General features: G+C 41.1%; 2 protein-coding genes and 1 long non-coding RNA gene across 3 annotated transcripts; 2 read left to right on the forward strand and 1 right to left on the reverse strand.

Moving 5' to 3' along the window:
* Positions 1-455: 455 nt before the first annotated feature.
* Positions 456-8,783, reverse strand: LOC119406629 (peptide methionine sulfoxide reductase-like). The gene is given in 4 exon segments (XM_049412422.1): positions 456-899; positions 1,863-2,114; positions 8,430-8,587; positions 8,757-8,783. Coding segments are annotated over 4 exon segments (651 nt in total). The 3' UTR covers positions 456-685.
* A 4,696-nt stretch (positions 8,784-13,479) lies between these two features.
* LOC119406640 (gastrula zinc finger protein XlCGF17.1-like) lies at positions 13,480-13,923 on the forward strand. The gene has a single exon (XM_049412426.1). It carries the CDS (start codon positions 13,480-13,482, stop codon positions 13,921-13,923), a length of 444 nt encoding a protein of 147 aa, XP_049268383.1.
* An 87-nt stretch (positions 13,924-14,010) lies between these two features.
* On the forward strand, positions 14,011-24,349 carry LOC125759812 (uncharacterized). The gene is made up of 2 exons (XR_007417502.1): positions 14,011-20,457; positions 21,051-24,349. It is a non-coding gene; the product is annotated as an uncharacterized LOC125759812 (long non-coding RNA).
* The last annotated feature ends 2,213 nt before the right edge of the window (positions 24,350-26,562 follow it).

Here is a 26,562-nt window from a genome sequence, read left to right on the forward strand (position 1 = left end):
TAACAAAAAAGCAGCACAATTGAGTAAATGCCTGAAGTTGCAATAACAAATTCTTTAAGACATTTTATGAAAAAATGGCAGCCTTAGAGATATTAGAGCTAGCAAACAATACAAAACTTGGGCATGTCCTGTCCAGAATTTTAGGCTATGCTGCTCAGGCAGTTGAACAGTCAACTCCAAAAGCTACATTTAGACCTGGTCTACAAGGATGTGATATTCATGGCGATGTGGTCATTGTTTAATTTCCTAATAATATTCCAGAAACATCTGGGTGGGCTCTTGGGCTAAAAGTTGTAATCAGCCAGCTTGACAATACCCCTCAAAATCCACAAGCAGTGGGCTAAAAAAGGCTAGTCGCAGACAAAATGTATGCATAAAGCGTGGTAAAAGCAATGCAAATGCATGGCCTATAACCAACCATCTTTTCCGTAAAGTGACACCAGACAAAAGAACTAAGGAGGGAACACCTTTATTGCAAGTCCCACCACAAAGCTCACAGGGTACTGCAGCCAACATCAAACCTCAATTCAACGAGAGACAGATGCCTTGCCTCGATGAATGTCATAAGTGCACTGCCTGCATTACAATCCTGACAAGCAAAGGGCAGCATAGGTGCCAGAGTAACACAATTTTAGCGTATGTTAAGGAAAATGAGGCACCACATCATATTTGTGAAGCATTCTGGCTATGACCTCATGCACTGTCGAACCAGTACAGCCTGCACGTCTGTGAGTCCTAGCTTTTCACGCTCCGCTTCAAAATTAGCCAGGCTGCCACCGCCACAGCAGTAGCCATTCAACCGAGCCGCAACATGACTCTCCTTGAAATTCTTCAGACCTGCTTTCTTCAGGCTTTCACAAAGTGCAGCATTGCGTCGAAGCAGGTACTTCTGGTGGTAACTGGGAGAAAAGTGAGTATGTAAAATTAATTCAGCAGTTGTCACTAAACCTTTTACACTCTTTGGAAAATTTTACTCGTTTTAGGCAAGCATGGTTAAGGAACATTAAAGAGAAAACCGATTTTTCCCGTATTAGTTCATTACTCTTTAACAATACCAAAGTCACTGCAAGAAGACGCTTGGTAAACGAGAAAACGTGCAAAAAGAAAATACAGGGGGCGACGTCACTTTGACGTTCTTGCACCAATCGCCATGACGTCGCAGATTTTGGCGGTGTCTACTAAGGACCTACCTCGTTCCTAATTGGCAAAATTGAAGTACGCGGTCCTCTGAGGAGGCCAAAGACTTAACATACTAAGTTTTAAGAAATTTCGTGGAGACAATGTCACCAAAATATGAAAAATACATTTTGAAATCTGTGACGTCACGCACGGAGATTTCGGCACGAAATTTTAAAATGAAACATTGTCCTCGATTTTCTCCTCTATCATTAAGTAATCGTGGTAAAGTTAACGACCATTAGAGTTTTCAGAGTAAAATTTATAAATCCAAACCGATTCATTGTTTCACTTTTGTGTTCCTTTATAGCAAACTTTCACAATTCAGACAGCAAACATCAAGAAATCCTTGGAGCACAAAATGTGACGTTAACCAAATTTTTCACCAAAAATTCAAGACTGCCTCAAATATTGGTTTCTGTGTGCAGTGGCTTGAATCCACTGCACTAAGCTAGGCTGTTTACCATTATGGTACTCTGCTTAAAAATCACAGGTCCTGTTGATGATTTGAAACTATGGCTACTGAAAAACTGCTTCCTTTGTTAAGATAATTTTTCAATCAACAAAAAACTACAGCAGTTAAAGCTGAGAGAGTTACCTTGAAAGCATGGATATGCAGCTTATGAAACATCTTTCCACCAGCAAGCCCATGACAATGTGAACAAATGATACAAAAGCATACATACTCTTCAGCATCATAAAATGTTCCAGCAGCCATGATCTTCGTAGCAACTGGCTTGCCTATCTTTTTCTGCTGTTGCTTCAAGCTCTCCTCAGCAGCAGCTTTCTGTTCCTTGTCATGGTAAAAAATAGCAGACATATATTGTCGCTTGTGGCAGGCAGTTGGGTCATGAAATCCCCAAAACATGTCCAGAAGAGTCTTGTAGTCTGTCTTGGTAGGATCATAGTCGAGCTGAACAGTCTCTGTATGGTCACCACTGAAGGAGTAAAACACAAATCTACATCATGAGAAGGTCAGACACATTATCTTTGTTGCCACTAACAAATGCAATAAAGATAGTGAAACTAAATAGGTAGAGCACAAGGCAAACTCAGACAAAGTTCAGCATCTTAGTGCTCCTTCCTAAATCGGGTGTGTGGCGTTCTTATCTGAACTATTATATTAGAAAATGAAATGTTAAAGCATCTGAAAGTTCAGTATCTTTAGTATTCCTTGAAAACTGTTGAAATTTTTTTCAGCCGTGACCATTCCAGAACAACATGTGAACCTCCAATCTTCTGTCTAGTTTAAAAAAAAAGGGAAAAAGAAAGCATGCAGTGATTACTGTAGCAGTGGTAAAAAAACTACACTTCCACTGGAATATCCTTTTTAATTTTGTGGCCAATACAAAGAAATGAGCAGTACAACCTCCACAATGACATTATATATGCATACAAGTAGAAGCATTTTTTTCTCTTCAGTTTTTACATAAGCTTTCTTGAGTTGTAAATAAAACCAATGCATACTCTCCTTTATTTCAACGCAGGGTATTCAAAATAGCACAAAAGCTTCCACACACTGCATATAATACAAGGGGTCCGAAGCCCTGCCAACTCCTTTTAGAGTAAATATGTAGGCATGACACTTGGCTACATCATGCACTATCAGGAGGCTTGCTTGTCAGTGTTGCTTGCTAAAATAATCTATAGTTCAATTTCAAGAGCAAGGAAGCACTGAGCCGCATACATTCACCGTGAAGCTGTATATGGCTAGGCGAAACCAAAATTCATCTGTCCTATGTGTGCAAAAACGCTTAGCATGTATGTGCCACAGAAATTGGGCAAGCCCCACTACTCACCACTAGTACACTAAAAATTAAGAAGTCATCCGTGGGCAAAAACACATGTGTCACAGAAATTGGACAAATCCCACTACTCACCACTGGTCCTCTAAAAATGAGGAAGGGAACACACGGGCGGCAAACACCAATTAAGACTTCTGGACAGACATAACCAATACTAAAGACTTTAATGAACAGTCAGGATTAACCCGGCGATAAGCACTGGGGCCACACATTTCAGCTTCACTGGTTAACCATCTGTACGGAGTGCTTGGGCGATGATTTTTTTCTACAGTGAACAGGAATAGGGTAGCGCATCATCTGGAGCTGAAAATGTGGTTATTTTTGGCAATGACGGCCTGTGGTGCTATAGCACACTAGTCTAGTGCAGCATCTTCTGTTATCGCAGCCTGGATTTAGTAAGCAGAGATAAGGGGCCTCCAAGATAAGCAGCTGCAGTTGCTGCGGTAGTCGTGCATGTCTGTGCAGAACTCGCTGCTGGTACCCTACTGTTTTTCATGCTGCATTCACCAGTTTTTCACCTCAGCCACTCACCTCAATTCACCTCAGCCACTGAGGCTGAGGCCTCAGCTGGAAGTCACGAGCTATGCCGCTGCCATGCCACTGTCATAGCCTCACAACTCACTACTAAGCTAGACAAGAGTAAAGACTGCCTGGCACCTAACACTTGTTCACAAAGCTCATCCTCTACCAATGAGACGGGTAACCCAGGTGGCAAAGATGTTGAGCTGTCTTCAGTGACTCAAATTCTTGCTGAATTAATTAAGGGTCAGCAACATATATCACAAGACATGGCAGACGTCAAGGCTTTCCATCAGGTCGTTATTTCAAGGTTTGATGCTTTAGAGCAGGGGTCTCAAACTCACCTCAGCTAGTGGGCCACAGTCACGAAATTTAGTCTCCCCAAGGGCCAAGGCAGTGAAAATTGGAACGGGGGGGGTTGAGTGTGATTGGACAAATTGTCAGCTAACATTGCCATTCGAAAGAAGGCCTTTCCTATATCTCACATATGGGTTATTCCTGAAGGGGATTTGACACCAGGTTTCGAGAAACTTATCGATACTGATCTCCAGAATGACTGAAATCTGGACGCCGATTCTGAAACAGTTTTTGTTCCATGGTAATGTTAAAACATATGGTGACCACATCGGGTGTCTCACGAAAAAGATGGAAAAAGATGCTTAATACCAGTCACATCTGTTTAGCTCATGAACATACTTATTAGGAATATTTTAAAATATATTGGGACAAAAACGGTCATGTGCAGAACGGGCCGCTAGTGCATGCGGAGACCCCTGCTTTAGAGACACGTGTGTCTGCATTAGAATCACTCCCAGCTACACTTCCTTCTACCACAAATAAAGTTAATAGCAAACTTCAGCAGCTACAAATCAAAATCAACCAACTTGCTTTGCACAATGATGATTTAGAAAACCAATCTTGCCGCAACAACTTTCTACTGCATGGTTTCACCGACACACGTGATGAAACCCATGAGCATCTACTGTCTAACACTTCTGCATGGTTTAAAGAAAAATTTGGGATTGAATGCCCAGGTATTGAAAGGTGTCACAGGATTGGTTAGAGGAATCCAGATCGCCCACGCCCCGTTACCGTGAAACTTCTTGACTATCACGAAAAAAACAATCATCCTTAAGAACAGCCGCAAACTTAAACTTTCGTATTTCTGAGGATCTTTCAATGCACATACGATCAATCAGAAAAAAAAGATATGGGAAGCGTCTAAGTCCTTTTGGGATAACGGTTTCATCATTCACCTAAGCTTTGACCATGCATTTATTGATAAAGTTAGATACAATTGGGACGATGATACTAACACTCACTAAGGTTCCTTCTCACCCAACAGTGGTTTCTTCTAACGTCCCCACTATTGCGCACTGAAGCCTCAGAAATCAATTACAGGAACCCCCTACGTGTCCTTAATATTAATGCCAGAAGCTTGGTTAATAAGTTTCCCAATTTTATTTCACTGATCTCCGCCCGTTCACCACATGCTATTGGAGTAACAGAAACTTGGTTGCGTGATAACATATATGATAGCAAGATGACACCTCCAGCCTTTACAGTTGTTAGAAGTGATAGACTTCATGGAAGGGGATGTAGTGTGCCATTATTCAGACCAAGTTTTCAACAATCCTCAGTCCACCTGATACCAAATAGATTTGGTGTAAGGTCTTTTTCGGAAGCATTTCTATAGTATTTGGCGTTATCTACCGCCCGCCATCATCAAGCATAGCTCAGCTGCTAGCTTTAACATCATTCATGCACGAACGCATATTTTCATCTTCAAGTTTGATCTGTCTTGGCGATTTTAATGCCCCCGGTATTTTGTGGCCATCTTGATTGCTCACCAACTATGATAGGGAAATATGCAAAGCACTGTTAGATTTTTCATTACGTTTTGGTTTAAAGCAAATTGTTGAAGCAAACACAAGAGGTACTGCAGTTTTAGATTTAGTTTTCGTTAGTCCCTGCCATTTAGATAATGGTTTCGAATGTCAGAGGTCATAGACAATATTTCCAACCACAAGGCCTTTCTTGTATGCATTTCTGTTCCACTTCGTTACCAGCTTTTTATGTATTCTACTTTCCCCCGATTTTTCATGTGCTGTCGATGCATCTATTTTGGATCTTTTATGAGATTCCTTTGACGATTTTGAACGACTCAGCGAATCTAATGATGTAAATTTTTTGGTGGCTTCTTCGGAAAAATTGTGGCAATTTCCATCCAGCGCTTCATCCCTCTGAAACCAAGAAAGAAAAATCCCCGTCTTCCTTGGATTTTGCATGACGTACTTCGCCTGTCGCATCGTGTTGCTAGGTTAAGGCGTTTAAAACGAGTAACTCACTTACAATAGACGAACTTAATCTCGCTAAGGAGAAACTTCGTCTCAAAATTAATTTGTCAAAAGGCTTGTACTTCACAGTAACATTACAAAACCTAATGAAAAGTAACCCTAAAAAATTTTGGTCATCGATATTGCCGACCTCAACTTTTACAAGTACGGTTGTTTTAAGTGATGTACCTTGCAGCAACCCATTAATTATCGCCACTGCATTCAGTGAACATTTTCAGTCGGTATTCGCAATCGATAACTTCAATGTACTTTTATCTGATCTTTTATCGAGGTCACTTGTTATTTCATGTTGTCACACTTCATTGTTGCCTTTCATTGTTTCGCACATGACCGTCATTGCCCGTAGCAACAAGTGTTGCGCTGCTAGGCACGTAGGTGAAGGCATCTGGGGAAGGGCTCCATTTTTTTTTAACACATTATCATATAATACTTTCCATTCATTCATAGGCATATCGTGTATGGTATTGTTTCTTGTGACAATACATACTACTGTAACATTCCTTCTATTCTGAATGTACAAAATCGGGCTATTTGCATTATAACAGAAAACACTTTTTCCTCAAATGCCACCATTTTAATATGTGCAAATTACATTGTCTCTGTTACTAACTTCCACAACTATCATCTAGAAATCTTACTTTTGAGATTACATGAACTTTTGTACTAATTCATGAGCTATAACTTGCTTTCTGATCCTGATAACAACACAGACATAAGAATTTAAGAAACGACTGGACAAGCAATGACTTGGAACTGAGCGCTTGTCCCATCATTTCCAAGTTCTTTTATCCATGTTCTTTATGTGCTGATGCCCAAGATGAAGCTTGTCAGAAGGAATGCCAGTGAATTAGGAGTTTTTACGCATTATACCATGGTGCCAACACATTGTAAATAGTGCAAATACATTGCATATGTGCATTTATCAGAGCGAACATTTCGTAGGTTCCATTTGGCTCTTACTATTACATTTTTTTTCACTCTGAAGACCTAAGAGCCTTGTACATATGTTGTCGACATATTGTAAATGATGCAAATGCAGAGTGTGCACCAATATGTGCATCAAACTAGTGTGCACATATTGTAAATGATGCAAACACAGGGTGTGTACTACACCAAAGAATGACGTGAAGAATTTTGCCTGAAAATTTTGCCTGGACTGGCACAGCAAACGAATTTCATGTCATTTTTTCCAGTTTTGAAACAACATGCTTTTTATGTACTACAGGATTTCATTTTGAGACTGTTGTTGGCCACCGTTCAGATGATATGCATTATACGACATAAAAACACCCAGATCTTTTTGTGTATGTCTCTAACTGCCCAATATGGTCAATGATGATAATGTGTAAATTCATAATAGCAATATTCACTATACCAGATCCACCATAGTCACAGCTTCACTGGCTCCCATTTTTAAATTAATGGATGGGCTCTGAACTTTTGTTCTTAAGTTCACATTTCTTTGCCTACAACACCCTACAACTACTGGACCTTCCTACTGGACCTTCCATAATCATCCAATTGAGAGTAACTGGTGAAAGCTTATTTGTGAATTCAACTAAAAAAATCGGGTTGTGTCTACTACGCAAATAAGGCCATGTATCCAATATGCATGAACTGAACATTAGAGAAAATTACCTGTACAAATGTAAACTAAAAAATAAACTGCCTCACGGAGGTCATGTTTGTTTGACTATATGCAAGCTCACTCAACCATGCCAGTAAATTCTGACCTAGTAAGTTGTGCCAGGTTTATGCCAGGCTCTATAATGCAAAGAAATAAACGCTCCTCTCCACTGACCGCACCAAAGTACAAAGATCTATCATTTCATGACTCATGTTATAATTATAAAAACATTTTTAGTAGCCATTTCTTTGACACAGCTTTGCTCAGTTCTGAGACTTCCAATTGCCGTCCAACTGGTAAAGTTCTGATTAGAACCAGCCGGTATTTAGGGCCCCTAACCAGTTCCTACTTACATATTCCACCATGAAACCCTTGTTAATCAACACGACCCCTCAGATATGAACAGATGCATACAATGAGGATGAAATGAAACTATCTATACCGACTGGACATGTACTGTGGTCCATTTAGCCCTGTCCTATAGCACCAACAGGTCCCATAATGTCAAATTCGAATGCTTAATACCAACTGAACTTAAAATGATGCTCAAGCATTTTAAGTGGTACAAAATGTTCCAATGGGTTGACACCAACTAGAATTGTGCAACCAGTTGGACTATCCAATATATCAATTTGAAAGCAGCTGTTCGACTAATTCTCCAAATGGAAAAGTCTGCACGGATTGACATGAAGATTTGGAACTGTAAATTAAAGCACAAATAGACTATCCCATTCAAGTGCAGCATTCCAATTGGTTATCCACTTCATTACATTTCTTGGGTACAATTGCAAACAACTGGAATGGCCAGTTATATCAATTGACTAGTTTGACTGGGCTGCAGCATTAGAACAGAACGGCATGTCGCTTTAGCTTCTCTTCCTGTAAGCTGCCTAGGTAAGCAGATAGGACACTACCTATGTAATGCCGTGTCAGCGAGTTACTTACAGGTTCCGATAAGTTGGGTCCTTCGTAGTTCCACCAGTGTACCCGACACGGGTACGGACAACCCCCGGGGCGCAGCCGTACTGCGCCTCGGGGAACCAGAATCATGCTAATGCTAAGGTTGCTTTCTTGACTGGCACGTTTGGTTCGTACAACGGCATCTGCAATAGAGCAGCACATTGAAGACGCACATCAAACCTATCAGCTGCTAAGAGGTCGTAGTACTGTTAAAGGAGGAAATATATATATAGTGCTGTGGCGAGCTGGCGCCGACTTTGAGGGGCTAAAATCGGCAGTTATGCGAAGCGATTCTTTAGATTCATTTCGTACCTCATGACACGAAAGCGCCTCGCCCATTACTGCGAAATCCAGCTTCAGGCACTGTAAACGATACGACCCAAGGCCAACACGTACGACCAGATTCCTACGGCGCACGAAAGTTTGGCTGCAACTCGCGTTCCACTCGACGGCAGGCAAGCAAACGTACCTCGCTCAGCCGCTCAGAAACAAGGAACAACTGCCGAATAGGGACGAACGGAAAACGCATAAGGAACTGCGTTATCGGCACTGCTCTTTTCATTTCCGACGGATTCTGCGTCACAGCCAGTCGTTCACAGCGGATATGAAACAAGCAAGGCCGCAGTGTGGCAGCCCGCTGCAGTTACCACAGCTCTCAAACGGTAGCTACCTTGCTCGATCGCAGCGATTGCAGCAAACTCGCGGGGCACAGAGTTGCTAAGGCCCAGGAACTGGCAACAAACCCGCGGCTGGGCGGGCTCGGCGTTCGCTTGCGCGCTTCGACACGCGAGCATATGCGCGTCGATGGTATTCGTTTCGTTTTCCTTCTCTAATCCGTCCTATCGCAGAAATGCGCAAGCGGTCAGCTTTTCTTTCTTTCTTTTTTTAAAGGCATGATTTACGTGTGAAACAATTACACTACACTTTAATTAATCCGTAGCACCTGCATCACAGAGTGGACTTTATGAAATTATGACTGTTCTGTTTCATTCAGCAGGCGACAGAGTTTTGTCTGCGTGATTTCAAGCTAGACCGCAAAAGACAGGAAATAGCGGTATCTGTTTTGTTTTTTTTTTTTTAATTTCGAAAGCCTGCTCTTAGTGTCATAAATACACATACAAATTTGCTTCATATGTGGGTTTGCCTGACGGCAGTTCAAATCTGAATTGCATATGCTTTGTCTAGGCAATTGACACAGTCTTTCCTTTGAGGCTTTTTTTTTTCTCCGTATATATGGAGAATTCCGCGCAAGTGTTGGTGTTTTTGCGATCGCCCATGTAATCTTAGCATGTCAGCTAGGGCCTGCTTTCAATTTATGCTAGTAACGTCGCTACCTTTTTGTCCTTGTATCCTGTTAAAAAGCAAATGTGTAACTTTCGCCTGCTTCGTTATACATGCCGTCACTTCGACAGCAGCATTCCTGCTCTACACCATCACCGTGAACTACGGTTTTCGGATCCCTATCCGAGAACGAAACAAGCGTGTCGTCTGCTCTTCGCCATCCAACGCGCGATTGGGCAGTTTTTCTGGTGACGTAACAAAACTTCCGACACGATTTGTTGAGCAAGTGGGGTATGGCATCTCGGGGCATCTCTTTTCATCCTTCCTTTACGAACGTAGAAACATACGTTTGTTGATATTTCAGCTCGGCAACCATGTCTGTGTTGTGGCATAAATGTCGAAGATGCCCTTTTTTTTCGTAGAATGATCCAGTTGTGAAAAGATCAAACGTTATAGCCTGCTACGACAACACCAAGGTTTGTGCGCGTCATTTTTTTTTTCTAGACCGTGAGGTATTTCAATGCATGCGCATAAGTCTCCGGCTGCACAGCTGTACCTGTTTCGTCTTTGCGCTGATATTCCTCCACTGTATTAGTTTTTTAAACAAACAGGTCACGTTATTTCTCAGAGGTCATGTCGATGTGGTGAAGATTATTTATCGAGTTCCTCTCGAGCGACTGTATACGTCTAAAACGCGTTGCTGTTACTAGCATGTTGCCCGTTCGCGTATTCGAATCGTAAAACAGAACTTGACACAGCACCGCTTTGCGTTCGTCGGTTCTCAAATGTTTTTGGTTTTTCTGAAGATGCTTTGCACCACTTGCGAAAGAAAAAGAGAAGAAACGGGCCTGGTTGTCTGCCAGTTCGCGTTGTTTGTTAGTCGTAAACGCGTTGTTCGCTTTGGGGTTGTCGCTGCCTCAGCTGGTGATGGTCGCGTGCGTCGCTGTGCGGTCTTGCTTTCATCCCAGCATATCAGTCTGATAAGCGGAAGCATGGCGCGTGTGCTGTGCCTTTGACGTTTTGGCAGATTTGTTTCTGTTTAATGCTGGAGATGACTTCATTATGATCTGTGACTAATCGATTAGAATCGAGCGTAGTGGTAAATCGGTGAAGGCCATGTTGTCTCGGCCAGCTGATCTGTGGTGACCGCGTTGCCGTGAATTATCCGATGACAACATAAAGTAATCACACCTCTAGAGTGCATCTTCCAACTTTGTAACTAAGTAGATGCATTTGTAGTTGGTAGTCGAATGGTTAACCTGGCGCTGAGCACTTCCTTTATCGCAATCTTACTACGTGTGCAAAGTGCTGCTTTCACGGAAGAACAAATGTGAATTAAGACACCGCCGAAAGCAAAATTTTGGCGTTTAGCTGTGCAGCTGTCCTTTAATCACACATTTTATTTATTACGGAGATCTGAATTTGAAACGGGTCGGTAGTAAGTGATCGAGTGTTTGTATTCACGCAACTGCTAAATGAGCTAACCATTTGGGATCTTTAAAAGAGAGGGAAAAGTTTGAGCTTAGTACTGAGAAAGTAGTGTTTCAAACGGCATATGACGCTCAGCACCTTGAACCTAGGTATTATGGTGTTTCATGTCGGGCATTTCAAGTAAACACAAATTTGCACTGGTTAGTAGCACATTATCATTTTCGTATAAAAAATTTGTGGTGATCATTGTCTGAAAGGTACGTCTTGTGATGACAGCGGAGGTGGCTGCTAAATACACTTTCCTGCAAACAAAAAATAGTTGCCTGAATATGCAGCCTTATTGAATTTAGAGGAGTAGTGATTAGATGTTTTCACCAGGTTCTTTTTTTTTATGACTATACAGAAGTTTTTTTTTAATGCATTGGCAGGTAGCACATTTCTAATCCTTAGAACTGGATAGCTAAAAGAGGCCAACATTATATGCATAATAATTTTAAATGCAAAGACGAGTAATTTACAAAATTGCAATAATTATGTTTTTAATGCAGTTATTGTGCTTTATGAATTGCATCCTGCTAGACAAACAGTAACACAATCCACGTCAAGCAAGTTCTGGGGACGATGCCAGTTTCAGGTGGGCACATTCAAACTTGGAGTAAAAATGCATCGCTGTTCCATTTCCTTTTTAAACAAAATGCCATGACGTGCATGCTAGCACATGAAGACACGGGAAACCAATTTATATCTGAGTGCACTCTTTGTGAATGAACATACTGAAATCGGTGTCATCCTGAGAATTTGTTCCATGCCCCATCAACTTATCAGCTACAGTTTGTAAGTTGAATATGTGCTGGAAAATAGTTAAGAATGTTAGGGAAGTTTATTTATCGATTACATACATTGATTTCTTGTGCAAGTGAAACAATTTCTTGCATAATTCAGTCCAAGGTCTGGAATTGTGCTAATTGTAACAGGTTGTATTTGCAGGAATGCCTGTTCTTACACAAACAACATGGCACTTCCCCCGATTCTAGATTTTGTGCCCTGAAGGAAGTTGTTTTTGAATCCTGATAGCGTCTGTGGCAGCTGCATAAAAAAAAGGTAATGCTTTCTGTATATGCAGCTTGCCAATTCAAGCTTCAACATGTAGAAATGTACTTGAACTGTACACGTGCTGTGCTGTCTTTTTGCCACATGCTCTCTGAAGAAATATTAATTTACAGGCAGTTGTTTCTTGGGAGGGTGAACCTTGCTGAAATATAAACAAGCAAGTTGAAAATATGCACATGACTAACAAAAGAAAAATACAGGTATGAGGGTACTTCGTGTAGTGAATTGTACTAGAGCAAGTACAATGGCAAACAGACACAATTACATGGCTTATCGCTACATGTACGTGATGAGAATGTTTGATGTTCAATGGCACAAGGGCCAAGTCTGGCGAAAGAGTTCTGCGCAAGTAAGTACTGAAATAGTGACACTTGAATACCTGAATTTTGTGCGGCAAAGCACAAAGGCACTTGAAGATTCCGCAATCCCCAAGTCACATTTTCTGGTGTTCCTACAGTGAAGCACTTTTATTTCGACTAGCGCTGCTTTCTGGTGCCCATTCCAGCTCTCACCAATGCTCGAATCACTCACAGTAGCATGATGTTGAAATGGCTTTCCTGGATTGGTGGGGTCACCTTAGGCATCCTAAGAAAGCAAGAGGTCTGCCTTGTGAGCAATATATGACATGGCCGTGTTTCACTTTGTGTTGTCCACATTACATCTCGCTTTGATTTAGTTCCCAACCCTCATATCTGTGCAGGCAGTGGTATCATAGTGAACTTGACAGTGCATTGCTCTTGCTGTATTGGCCGGTATTCTGCACGATATGTAGATAAACTCGGTACAAAAGTACGTTTCTAGCCTGTCATTGGCAAGTTGTACACTGTGACAGGAATCATTTCTTGGCGTTGCTGTGGTTGTAGTAAGTGGTTATTTATTTGGGGAAATATATATACAAAAAGCAGGGAATGAAAAGCAAATTTCACTTCTGGCTGCATTGCAACTGTCTAGCATGAGCAGCTGACATCTGAATGGCGGTCGGCATTGGCTGCAGCAGGAGGGTAGTGAAAGAAAGGGAGAGAATAGAGTGCAACTATTTGAATTTTGCAGAGAAGCAGCTAGAACATAACATTATTATCATAATAACATTATCAACACAGACATCATTACAAAATTTTACAGTTGAACAGGAAACGGTGCCTTTTTTTTGTCATCATTTCTTTTTTCAAAACACTGTTGCCATTTACAGGTTGTACGTGCTCGGGGCTGTGGCATGGCTTGGCACAAGTGTGGTGCATGTGGAAAGCGCTTTGCTTTCCTCAAGAGCTTGGAGGAACACCAGCGCACACACTCCACAGGAAGCCCTCCTACTGAGGCCTTTGAGTGTGAGCTGTGTGCACTTAAGTTCAGCGTGCTTTCTGAATATCGATCCCACACCAGCCAGCACCACTGTGGCCAAACATCACCGGACGGCTGCACAGCTGGGGATCGATCGTATGCACTTGATGAGGACGATACTGATGGCCAATACTCAGAAACACCACTGAAAGGTTTTGAATGCCAGGGATGCACCAAGAAGTTTGCCACCGCATTTTCACGTGAGCGGCACTATCAGCGCAAGCATGCCACCACACCATGTTCCCAGGAGCGACGTCGCTACCACATCAAAGACTACAAGGTTGGCCGTAGCCTTGTCATTGCAAGAACAGTACGGTAGCATGGTTGGCTCGTGCTGCATCACCTCAAGTGTCGTAGTTGAAACAGTCTTATTCCAACGGTGTGTTGTAGGTAAGCAAAATGTGAAGGAAAATGGGACATTAATTTTGTCAGTTGGCAGAGAATTTGACAGAAAAGCTCAATTTTTCAGGCATATTTTCACTACCCTTATGTCAGCTTCCAAAGTTGCTTGGAAATTCAACCTATTTGTGATGCAGATCAGCGTTTGCATTTGAGGAAAGCGCCTTCTAATAAGCCTTATGAGGTGTGCAGTCTTTAAAAAGAATTTGCAGGCCACCGTGTGTGTGACCAGAAAGAACTGTTTGTGTAATGTAGTGCCGTTCCTGTAGCATTCCTGGAGCTACAGAGCTTGAAAGAGCGAAAAGGACAATGTGAACCTCTGCAACGCTTTAAAGCATCAAGAGTTCAGTAGAGGACTCACAACTTCGGCTGCCATTGTAGTCATATAAAGCCGACCCTGCACACTTGTGACGGGGGCTGTACATTGGACCATCCTGCAGCTGTTGTTGCTTGTAATGTGCAGCTCATACTGGTGTTTTTGCATGGTTTATCATGAAATACTTGGTGTTTGTTTGTCATACATTTCAGCTTGCAAGTTTCTTTATTAATTGTATCAGAACTTCAAAGCAAGCAGCTTTTATAAAGTACCACATGAAATAATTGTTGTCATAAATGCATATAAGTATCCAGGCCACATAAAGAATTAATTACTATAAATGACATTGCTTTCCTTTTTCTTTTGTGGCTGTGAATAGTTTAGTTGTGTGTTTCATCTTTTTGCTGTGTTGCATCAATGCCATCTCCTTTTCACTGCTGCATTGTATTCACATAAGAGGAAAAGTGGCACTGAGCAAGCTGCGTGTAGCAATTGGCTAAACATTCATGTTGAACAAATTTTGTCGTTTTCATTTTTTAAGTTCATATTGTGAACAGTTACGGTAATACACTTCACATTGCCTGCCTCGTTTCCACAACATGCATGTTCTATTGTTCATGTATCCTTGTTTGTTGTGCCTATGTGGCCCATATGAAAGCCTTGTATACTTGCAGTATGTTTCTGAAAAGTATTCTAGGTCCTGCTGAGCTATATTTTACAGCGCTTGTATGTGCACATTAAGTCTTTTCCAGCACACACTCAGGTCAAAGGGCATGAGAAAGCAGTGGTAGATCACACATTTTTTTTTTTTAACTGTTGCCTGAGAGGACAAGAAGTCCAGGTCTCCAAGCACAGGGACATCAGCGAAGCCATATTTTTTAATGTATTGAACTTTGCGAGAATATTTCGCTGGTTTCCCACAAACACTAAAGGTTTGCAGAACAGAACCAGGGGTTAGTGACATCCATAACATTCTTTGTGAATGGTACTCTCACTGGCCAACTACCTTTAGTAACATTATTTTCACTGTCATGATAAATCAGCCCATTTTCTCCAACATATATATTAGCGCAGTTCTCTTGTTGTTTATATTGATGCCACATTTTTGCTGCGACTGCTGCTAATGGTAGCAAGTTGCCATCGAGCCAATACTATTCGCTTGTGGTGATGTTTTAAATTCATTAACATAGCTTTCTTAGCTGTTTTCAATAAAATATTTATGAACACAGGAAGCAAATTGCATTTCTGTGGTAACTAAGCTATTTGTACAGCAAATCAGTGGTCATAGACGAAAGTTGAAGCAAACAGACATGTCTGGGCCAACCGCATCGGCCTACTGCGAGTTCCTACATCTGTGCAAGATTTATATATATATATTTTTCTTGTACCCTGTTTCCGTAATATCACCAACGTCCTTAATGTTTTTAAGTAAGCTTGATGACCTTGAGATTTTGACAATGCAGCTTGTAGTATTATCCTCCACTACGTAAACGCAATATTTCAGAAAATCGGACCCCTCTGTTTCTAGTGTGCACCTTACGTTTACATTACACAAATGTGTAGCTAGTAGTCATTATACTGTGCAAAACAAGACAGCCACCATGTCTTCAATTATTGCTAGTCATAATTGGACTGCATTTTTAAATCAAAGTTTAGTTTTTTAAATAATGTAAGTGCATTGACACTGCTTGTTCCCAATTGCAGCTGTCCTGTACAAGTGTAAGAGAGAGTAAAGTACATCTCAGTTGACAGCGAACTTCAAATTCAGAACAAAACTTCGGAGTAATATTCAAGGCAGACTGACACATTTTTGCCATTGGTTTATATACAAGTGAGTCAGTGCTATTTACTTTCTGGATAGAATGTTCAGTGCATTTTTGTTGTATTTACAGCTAGTAATATCAAGCTTATTATGGAAATGCATGATGTGTTAGGCCATGTCCAAAAAGCTTTTCATCTTTTTCTGAGGTGGACTAATAGTGCACTACCACTAGCCTAATGGTAAATTCTAAGAAGACAACCCATTGTTTCCAGTTCATTGCATTGATATCAATTACTGCACAAGTACACATGATCGCTGCTATGGAATGATCGCTGCTATGGCAGCAAGGCCATATGCTATGGCCTTGCTGCCTAAAAAATGTCTCTGATAATGTATAGAGACATCACCTTTGCATAGACTGCAAAAAACAATAGCTATCTGTTTAGCTGTATGAAAATACAGATGTTCCTTGAAAACATTTGCAAGACACTATCCCTCTTTATGCACAACAGCTTGATTAGCACAAAAAATCTTAACCCTACTGTACGCTACAGTAGTTCTCCTTCTGTGCCAGATTTTGCTGCATTGATATAGTGTTATTCACTCCTATACTTTCTTCGAAGTAACGGAGCACTTTTAGTCTCTATATTGTAAAAAAAAATGTCAAATTATCATTTTTATTTGCCAGAGTAAAATATGCTACAATTGTGCCATGCTGCTGATTGTTGGAAAGCACATTCCATATTCCTGTAACAGCAGCCTGGCTTCACATGTTAAAAAAACTTAAAATATTACAATCTCTGCTTAAGAGCTGAAAATGATCTGAACCAACAGTTGTGCCCTCTTCTACTTTTTTGTCCTTTTTATTTGTCCACATGTCGCTTGAAGACGGCAAATCCTGATTTAATAATCTCTATTACTACAGCAGATCTTTTTTGCTTCAACTTTTATTGCATTCTTCATGAATGCTGGAAAATTAAGTGAAACGATGTATGTTTGAACGGATCTTTCAAAGGCTGTTGAGGAAAGGAGGAAAGACTGTCGTTAAGACTTCAAGTGTGTTAAACAATGCGGTTAAATTAAAAATTAAATCCTGGAGTTTTGCATTCCAAAATCATGATCCGATTATAAGGCACACTGTATTGGTGACTCCAGAATTACTGTAGCCACTTAAGTCTCTCCAACATACCCCCATCTCTGAAGTACACAAGCATTTTTGCACTTTACCACTGCTGTGTGCTGAATCGAACCCCCCAACCGCATTCTCAGTAGCACAGTGCCATAGCTGCTAGACTATTACAGCTGGTAACTAGCATGGTTGGATTTAGTTCAGGAGTGTACGAATAGTGAATTTAGGACGGAATTGAACGCGAATCGAATAGCGGTGACACTGAATCGAATAAAAATAGGAATTGAATACTGTTCAAATAGTTTTCAAATGGTAAGGCAACCATTTTCAAAGCAGCTTTAAGCCCGTATTCACGAACCAGCCTTATCCTTATCTCGCATTTTCCTTATCAGATTTGTGCCTTTAGTGTGCTTGATAAACAAAGTAGGCCGGTATTCACAAACCAACCTTGTAGTTTTCTTTTACCATTTTTGTACCCTTATAACGCACGTAGAGTGCATAGAAACGTAAGGAAAACATGAGAGAAGGATAAGGTTGGTTTGTGAATACGGGCCTTAGAATGGTAATGTAACCGCTTTCGAAACAGCCCAAGAAATCCACATTTTATTTGAGACAAATATTCACAAGCTTTAACAAAGGCAGATTACGATGACCTTTAACCTACAAAAAATATCACAATTATGTAAACTGAAGCAAGCTCGTATACAGCAGCAACTAGAGTTTTAGCAATATTTTTTAACTGCAAGTAGAAATACAGCAGTGAATACAGTATTCAAGGTGGCACTTTGTCAACAGCTTTTAAATCAAACAGATGTATAAATATTACACAATATTCATGAGTCAACATCATCATGAATGTCATGATGACATGATGAAGACAGTGGATTGATGACTCTGTTGCTTCGGCAACACTGGAGTTTTAAGTAAACACTCCTTCATCCTGTGATCAATATAGCGTCGACAGTCCTATAAAACCTTGGTCTGCATGCACCTAGCTAATTTGCTGATTAAAACAGGAAGTCTTACCCCGCTCTGTTACAACGCTTCGTTCCTTTGAGGTTTTTTTTGATCGGTGCCTACTATTAGAAAAATATTCGGTATTTCTAATATGCACAATCCGATTCGAGCACCATATGAAATAGAATGCTGTTCGATTCAGTATTCGAAATTTTCAAATATTCGCACACCCCTAATTTATTTCTTGGTTGCTACTGAAGCTAGAGCACGTGAAGGTCAGATTGGTTCTGAACGAAATTGAATATTTGTGCAAAAGAGAGAGAGTATTTCATTCCATGCAGCAAGTTGCCAATCAAACATTGGTTTAGCACTCGTGCTATAGCACATGAAGTGTTATGTCAGTCATGTAAGGAACCCAAATCTGAACTCATTCTAAACATTATTGGAGAAGGCATTTCCGTTGGAAAAGGTTCACTTGGTGTAGATGAGACATGCACTAAGGCACATTCCAGCCACTGTTAAGTATATTGAAAATTAACAAGTGGTCATTGTAATGCACATTCACAGCTGCTACATTGTCGTAATGTGAATTACCTTGATTGGCTGAAACAGCAGGCACCGCAGCTTTTAGTTAAACATTACATAGAACTTTTATGATGGATGCAACTGGCTTCATGGAACAGGTTACTCTCCTACATAAGTTGCAGAAAATAAATTACATTTGAAATGGTCTCTCTTGATGAAGCCAAATATGCATGGCTTGAAGGGGCTAAAATTTGTGTATTGAAAGCTTTTAAAGGAGTCCTGACACAAAAGTTTTCGCCCCGCGTTTTTTTGCTGCAATGTGTTGCTGGGGGCCTGTTAGTCATAACATGGCACATCGTTTGCTGCAACGCGCGACAGATAATTAATTGCAAGCTCCTCATTACCGACACAGCGTCAGTTTCAGTTTGACAGAGCTCCAAAAACGACAAGCCGCCGGGTGCAACTATCACCACCTAGCGAGTGAAACGCTCGGTCACGTGAGCACACAGAACAGTGACTCATTTCCGTGCGGTCTGTCGTCGCCGGGCTCATCATCGTCTGATGGCAACGATTTTCTTGCGGCGGGGATGGAAGGAATTTTCGACGTTGCGAATCACTTCAGGTTTGACCCGCTGGCGAGGAGCGATTCGTCGGGAAGCGCGTCAAAACGGAAATGGCGGCTACGACGTCATCATAACTTGTACCGGCTGCAACGGTTACGTAGGGGAAGTAGGGGGGTCACCTCGGGTCACCTCCGAGGGTGTCAATGCAATAGGTGCGGCCTATAATGCTGGATCGCGATCGCGAACTTCAAAATTCATATAAAATACCTTCCAAGCTTTATTCTATTCGCTGTCGATATTTTGCAGATGGTACACGCACGTACACGGGAATCGATCCAGCAGGCTATCTCGGCCGCGAAATTTTGTGTCAGTACCCCTTTAAAGCATCAACTGTGACATTACAAATAGAAAGCAGCGTAATGTTTTTGTAATCTCATCTGTTCATGTCCATGTGGTGTTGGTGACACATTTTAGGTTTCAGGTCTTTGTCTTACAGTAACCAGCTGTCAGCTATTAGGCATATCTTTCTTATTGTCTTTCACATGTCGGAATCGGTGTTTCTTTTCCTTAAGTGGAGCTTCTGGATAGTGTGAGCAAAGTGTCACTGCTCCACAAATATTACTCGAAAAAGAACCTGCTTAATCATTTCGTTGCCGTGAGTCCAGTCAGTGTGTGGCTGTGAACCTTTAGGTCAAATGTTCCTCTACAGCTCTGTACATAATAGTTCCAGGTTTACCAACAACTTCACTTCTTTTCTAATTATCTGGTGGCAGCTGCCATATTCTGAAGCAGCTTATGTGCTTGGTATAATATAAGCCTTGTGCTACAAGTGAACAAATTTTGCGTACAAAACTGACACAGAAAAGTGCATGTAGCATAATTAAAAAAAAAAACTGTAAATTTAAATTGTTGAGAAGCCAGTTGTTAAACTGATGGCACATGTTAAAGAAAACTAATGTGAAGGAATACACTGATGTGCCCATGTGGCCGTTGTGGCAATTTGCCTTTCGGCAATATCTTGCAGGCAGCAGTGTGACAAATGTAACAAGACATAAGTTAGGCAGTGGGTGTGAGCGGTACCTTAATCAAATGCTTTGCAATTTTCAACCTTGCTATGCTATGGCTTTTGAGTGTTGCACTTGTCTTTTCTAATGCATCCAGTTTTGATAACCTATTTTTCACCATTAAGACTCACTTTTCTTGTATGTTAAAGGCCAACTCTGGCGATTTTTCGAGGCCGATGGATCTCAATGAAATTCGCTGGGTACGTTCCTTTGCACGTTTCCGTCATTTATGCCAAATTACAGGCTTGAGACATGCGCAGATTGTTTGCAAATGAATTTTAAAGATTGTCTGCAAACGCCCTCCTGCCTTCCCACAATTATTGGCAACATTGCGTCTGTGACGTCAGTATTGGGAAGGCGGCGGAAGTGACGCAGCTGAGGGCACCACTAACTTCGGCGCTTCGGCCGCTACAGCGAGTGTCTGCTGTGCACAAGGCGACAGACAGCGTTGGTTTGGCCGGCGCTTCGCTGGTCGTCCCGGCTGTCACAGTTTTCATACTCCGCGCCGGCGTGACCGGCATGTCTTGCACGACTTCCGGTTCATTCGTAACAACGTCTACGTCATACGTAGACAGTACACTCGGTTGGGTTTCGGTTTCAGTGTTGCGCTTTTTTGCTTATTTAAAATTATTCTCCAATTTGCCGAGTATTTCTGCTATCGGGCTCGTAACAGGAGCGTCTCAGGAACATAAAAGCACCATTACTTTGACATGGCCAAAAAATCGCCGGAGTTGGCCTTTAATGTAAAGACTGAATTTGGTGGTTCACTAAAGAAAGAACACTGTAGTGGCCGGGAAAAGTGGTGGCAAGAATGTGGGAAAGTAGCAACAGTTTTGTGAAGTTTTTTTGTTTGTGCAATGCAATTTTGTCCTGCTTTTTTTTTATGTATCAAATGACCTGGATGCTCCCAAATGTCAGGCAGCTTGTTACATAGTGTTTTGTATGTCACAGTCTTAAGTATATAGTATGAATGTGTAGCATTTTTTGTCGAGGTGCCTAGAGTTCCAGAGGTAATTCTTGATTTGTATTGTTTTTACATGCGAAAACATGCAGCGCCATCTATGTCTAACAGTGTGTGAACCTTATAATTACTTGAGTTATGGCCAGCTAAAGTAAGCAGGAAACCAGTCACTCTGAAGTTTTCCTAAAAAAATGTGGATGCTTCTCTGAAAGCAGAAGCTTTTTTGCTATGCGTGAGACCAGACAAATCACGAGCCACATTGCTTGATGGAGGAGGTAAAAGAAGAGATACAAAAGCTTGTGCAAGCTTTGTTAGCACTCTGGTATGAAAATTTATCGCTATTTGGGTGCTTTCGTGCATATTGGCATACAAGTTAATGAGATTCGGAAATAAAAGTGCTTTAGGATTTAATTTATGCTACTGAATTGTGGTGCAAGCAGCCACCTACATATGTTTTAATGAATTTGTAATTATCATTTAATGCTTTTCTGTTGTTCACACTAGTTCTGTGCTTCAGCAGTATTGAAGTCATGCCTGACATGTGTTTAAAAGGTGCCGCATTGAACACACTGTTCAACAGCTACTGTTTGATGAGCCTTAAGTCATCACAGGGTCTACCTATGCATTCCTTTCAACTTCTTTCTGGACGTTCTTTTTTGGAAGTCAGAGAAATGGTGACTTTTGAGTCTGCACATTTTAAAATCTTGTTAGGGCCAGTAGTTTTCACTTATTGCAACAAAATTAAGTTGGCAAGATTCCATGATCCACAGTATTTTCGAGAAACCATTGCTCCATTTGAGGGATCACTGAAGTAATTGAGAAACAGTTGACTCATGAATTGAGAGAACTTTGTGATCATTTTGTTAAAAATGCCTTTGATTTAACTTTTACACTGCCTTTTTTCTTTAATTGTGCTTCTTATGGTAAAATGATTTGGCCACAAACGATGCAAAAGCGAATGACAGGTTGCAATGTCACCTTGGAATTCTTGCACCTGCTTCATGTGACATCGCAGGTTTTGACGGTGTTTACGCGGGACTAGTTAATCATTTACGTATTTAGAAAACAATTACATTGAACATGAAGTAACAAAAAATGCAATTTGTTTCCTTCTGGGAACATTTTCTGTATCAAAATGTTCCAAATACATAAATATACCATGAGTTTGTGACGTCATGAAGGCGTCGTGGGCGTGTTGGTACATACTTGTAAATAAACTGGAAGCCAACAAAGATGCATACACAAGGAAAGAAGTGGGTGAAGTACATGCTGTTGTAATAAAGTCCAGCCTAGTTATAAATTCAGTGCTGTTCATGTGCATGCCTTCCCTTCTGTGTGTATCTTTTGCTATGGTGTCCTGTTGTCTCACAAGCACTGTATGGTGTGTTGTTACAAAGATCTTACTCATTAATTGCACCTTAGTGAGGTTTATGTCAGCAAATTAAGAGCTGCACAAATATAGTTTTGCTTAGTTGCTGTAGTTATTACATACTTTTTCTAAGCTGCTAATTTTCAAGGATCTCTATGCAAAGAAGGCAGAGCTAAAACTAAGGCTGGGTTGTTTTGGCACAAATGTAATAACTAAGTTGCATTTAAAAATGTGGCAGCATATGTGCGTGTTCATGCTTGAATGCCAAGCTGACATTATATAAGAGGGGTGGGTAGAGTGTCTGTCTCCTTTACCACCTAGCATAAACCATGAATTGGCACAGGCAGCCCACAAAGAAGTTACATTTATGTAAATAATGTTATTGATCAAAATGCTAGCCCTGCACAGCAGCATCATTTTATTATTGAAGCATGTAATTATGTTTCTGCATTGTGCATGTGTGTGGCTGCTGTTTTTAATGGATGAGTTAGCATGCTTTAAATTGGCAATTTTTGCATAGCAGCTGTGATATTATGCATAAATGTGTCTTTTAATTCTAGCAAGTTTTATCAGTTTTGTTTACCACCTGCTAATGTCCCAGTTTGATACATGAAACAAGACGAGAGGATCAGAAGCTATTGGCTGTGCGCTTGTTTATTCAAAGATAAAGATACCTCATGGGCAATATTGTAATTTATAAAATGTCCATGTTATATGAAAACTGAACTTTAAGATTTACCTCAGTTGCCAACACTTGTCATTGTAAACTACAAATTTGCCATTCATTTTTGGCAGAATGTAATGATATATAAGCAAATACACCCCGAGCAGACATATGTACAAAATAATTTTGCAGCAAGGGAAAATAGTTTGGAATTGCATGTTAAGAGCGGTACGCACTAATTTATAGGTTTCTTTCTGCTGACTTGCGAAGTTACAATTGTAATTTATTACATGATTAATTCCGTGTATATCTTAAATTTGGCTTCTTGATGAGTCGCTGTATAGCAGGGGCATATGAGTTTTGCATTGTGCTGTTTTCCGACCATTTAAATATAGAAAGCAATGGCACTTCATAGCACTTTTTTTTCCTGTTGTCACCTTATGCTTAACTTCAGCGGCAAGTAAAAATGTGTTGTGCTATTGTTGTAGTAATAGCAACTGGAAAGTACACATAGCTCTGAATAATTTGATGCCATCTCTCGAATACCTTCTTACAAAGTGAAGTGAGTTTCAAAATTGTATACCTAAAAGTTTCTCTGTGCACAGCTGGCATCTATTCAGTCCTACAAACTACTCCATGGGGCAGTTTTGTATTTTCTTTCCAAGAATGCAAGTCTAAGCAGCTACAGCTTTGTAGAATGTGTAATTGTTGTCTTGTTTGTATTTGGTTGCCCAGAATTCAGAACACTTCTTGAACAAATTTTTGTCTTTTCGATCCTGTACATATCTAAAATTTCTTTTTATTGCAAGAAACAAAAAGCTCCAACAAAAAGTTTCAGTTATATTTACAAAGGTGCCTTTTGCTGTTGCTGTTATTAAATCTTTAATATTTGAACTTACCAACAGAAGCGTAATGTAAGTACCTTGTACATATGTAAATAATTCATTCAGGCTGGTCGTAGTAGTCTCACACTGCACGCATGCTTTCAGTGCACATGTATATAAGCTGACATTACCAATAAACTACTGATAATCAACATTTTGTGTGAGAAGTGTAGTTTTATTAAATTTGTTATTTTGAAATATGGGTCTAACTAAAATAATCTGCCAACTTTATCTCTGACATGCATGCAAATAAATTAAATATTTGGGTCTAGAAAAGAAGAGATACTATCAAGTTTTATTCCTAGCCCCAAATGCTCTATATTGGCAGATTTTTCCACCACATTTGACCAGTGACCTCAACGTGTCCATATACACTAAAACATGTTGTACATGATGCAGGCCACTGCAGACATGGTACACACTAGAAAGAAGGGGCATGCAGACATGGTCATTGGAAAAAATAATTGTACAGAAACCATCATTGATGATTGTCAATGTAAGCAGTGTGGTAACTGCCACTGCCTCCTTGATCTGTGACGTTGCGAATAATGGTGAAAGGCAAAGAGGATGAGGATCTCATGAAAAGTGGCACGAGTTTTAGCTGGATGCTGCTGGATATAGTTGGACTGGAGTGAAGCCTTCTTTCTAGGACTGCAGTGCTGCATCGTCCCCAACTTTGGTGGCCAATTGGGCCGCAGCGGCATTCAGGGATAGACCGTGGTAGAGGGGGAGGCAGTGTCCCTTGCTTTATAGCAGGTGATGACTCCTACCTCGACATGCAGGATGATTTCTACAATGCAAGTAGTGACGAGGACCGCTCCTCTTCTGCCTGCATGTCCTGCATCGCTATCGTTAGGCCCAATGCCGGACCTGCCCGCAACACCTCCAATGTGCTGCTCTCTCTCTCAGTGCCTCCATTGTGAACAATGTCAACATGATGGCGTCAACATCACCTCCAGAAGCAGGTGCATCTCTCGGTAGTGTTATATAGAGTTCTGCATAATCAACTGGCTTAGATGGTGAAGCGGGGCCCAGTGCTACTGTGAAATCAAGCTGCAGGAACTCAAGGAGCCATTCATCGGTAGCAGTGGCAATGGCGACGTTAAGGTGACAATCATCTACAGCCTTGTCTTCCTGTTACCTGCTCACCTGAGGTGGTTGGCTGGAAATCTTGTGCTGACGTGGCAATGACTTGGTGGCTGCAGTTATCAGCTACCTGCTGTGCACACTGTTTGGAATTAGGTTGGAGAGAGAAGCGAGGTGTGTATCTAGAAAAGCCTTCCGGATCCTCAAAGGCCTTGGCAACTCAGAGACTGCAATCTTTGGTCTGCTGCATCTTTGACAGGTGTTCATCAGGGAAGCCAGCTAGCTTTAAGGGCTTCAGGTTTCAAGAAGGCCTTGACGACTCAGCACGTTGCTTCCTGTGATGCATCCTCCTTTGGTGCACAGGCACACCAGGTTCTTCCTGCCAGCAGGAAGTGCTCTACCATAGCTGCAAGTCATCGTAGGCCAGTGTCATTGCCTTCGCAGAGGGAAGGGCAGCGTGTAAAGTGCAACAGCTTCCATCATCTGCCACATTACGACTAGTTGTGAAAAGCAAGGAGAACGAGGATTGCATGAGCGGTGTGAGAGTAGCTGGACGCTAGTGGAAGCAGCAGACCATGACTGAGGCCTGCTGACTTGAGCTGTGGTGGCTCATTGACTCCAAAAGAGAGGAGCTGAATGCTTCAAGAAATATTCACGTTATTAAAGTGCTGATGCACTTAAAAATATTAAATTAAAGATTTAAAAAATATGGTTATGCCTTGAATTGCAATGGCCTACAACTTTTCCATATATAAACAACTGCCCTTAAGCTGGTAATTAAAATTTTAATGACTTTTCACTAATTAGTGATTTCAACGCAACTTTTGCTGTGGCAATAACTTCCACCTCAGAGCTGCTAGCATCATCAAGTATGACCAGTTTTAGTGTGTGTCCAAAAGGTTAAAAAACTAGCTCTGCATCATAGGTAGTTGCTGAACCGGCACCCTGCATGTGAAGAGAAACACTATGGATGCTGTGGTGCAGTCTCTCAATTTGCTTAGGTGGGCACTGTTGCACCATGCACTGATGCCCCATTATGGACGCATGTTCAGATGCAAGAAGTCAAACATAGAGAACTGTTTGCGCACAGCCCGATAAAGGAGCAAGGAAGCAGACTGTACACTATCCACAAATACTTCCAACCTACATCATTGACAGTACTTACAGAGCCAGGGAGCCTGAGGAGCCACTAAGTGCATCATATTGGTAATTTTGCGAGGTCCTGCCACTCGAACACTCCTGCATACATTGGTTATAAGTACAGCTGCAGGGGAGAAGA

Source organism: Rhipicephalus sanguineus, chromosome 1 (genome assembly GCF_013339695.2).
Source record: "Rhipicephalus sanguineus isolate Rsan-2018 chromosome 1, BIME_Rsan_1.4, whole genome shotgun sequence".
Classification (NCBI taxonomy): Eukaryota; Metazoa; Arthropoda; class Arachnida; order Ixodida; family Ixodidae; genus Rhipicephalus; species Rhipicephalus sanguineus.

What these genes read in the sequence shown, in the direction of transcription:
- LOC119406640 (XM_049412426.1), top strand. Translation starts at nt 13,480, where the DNA reads ATGGCTTGGCACAAGTGTGGTGCATGTGGAAAGCGCTTTGCTTTCCTC.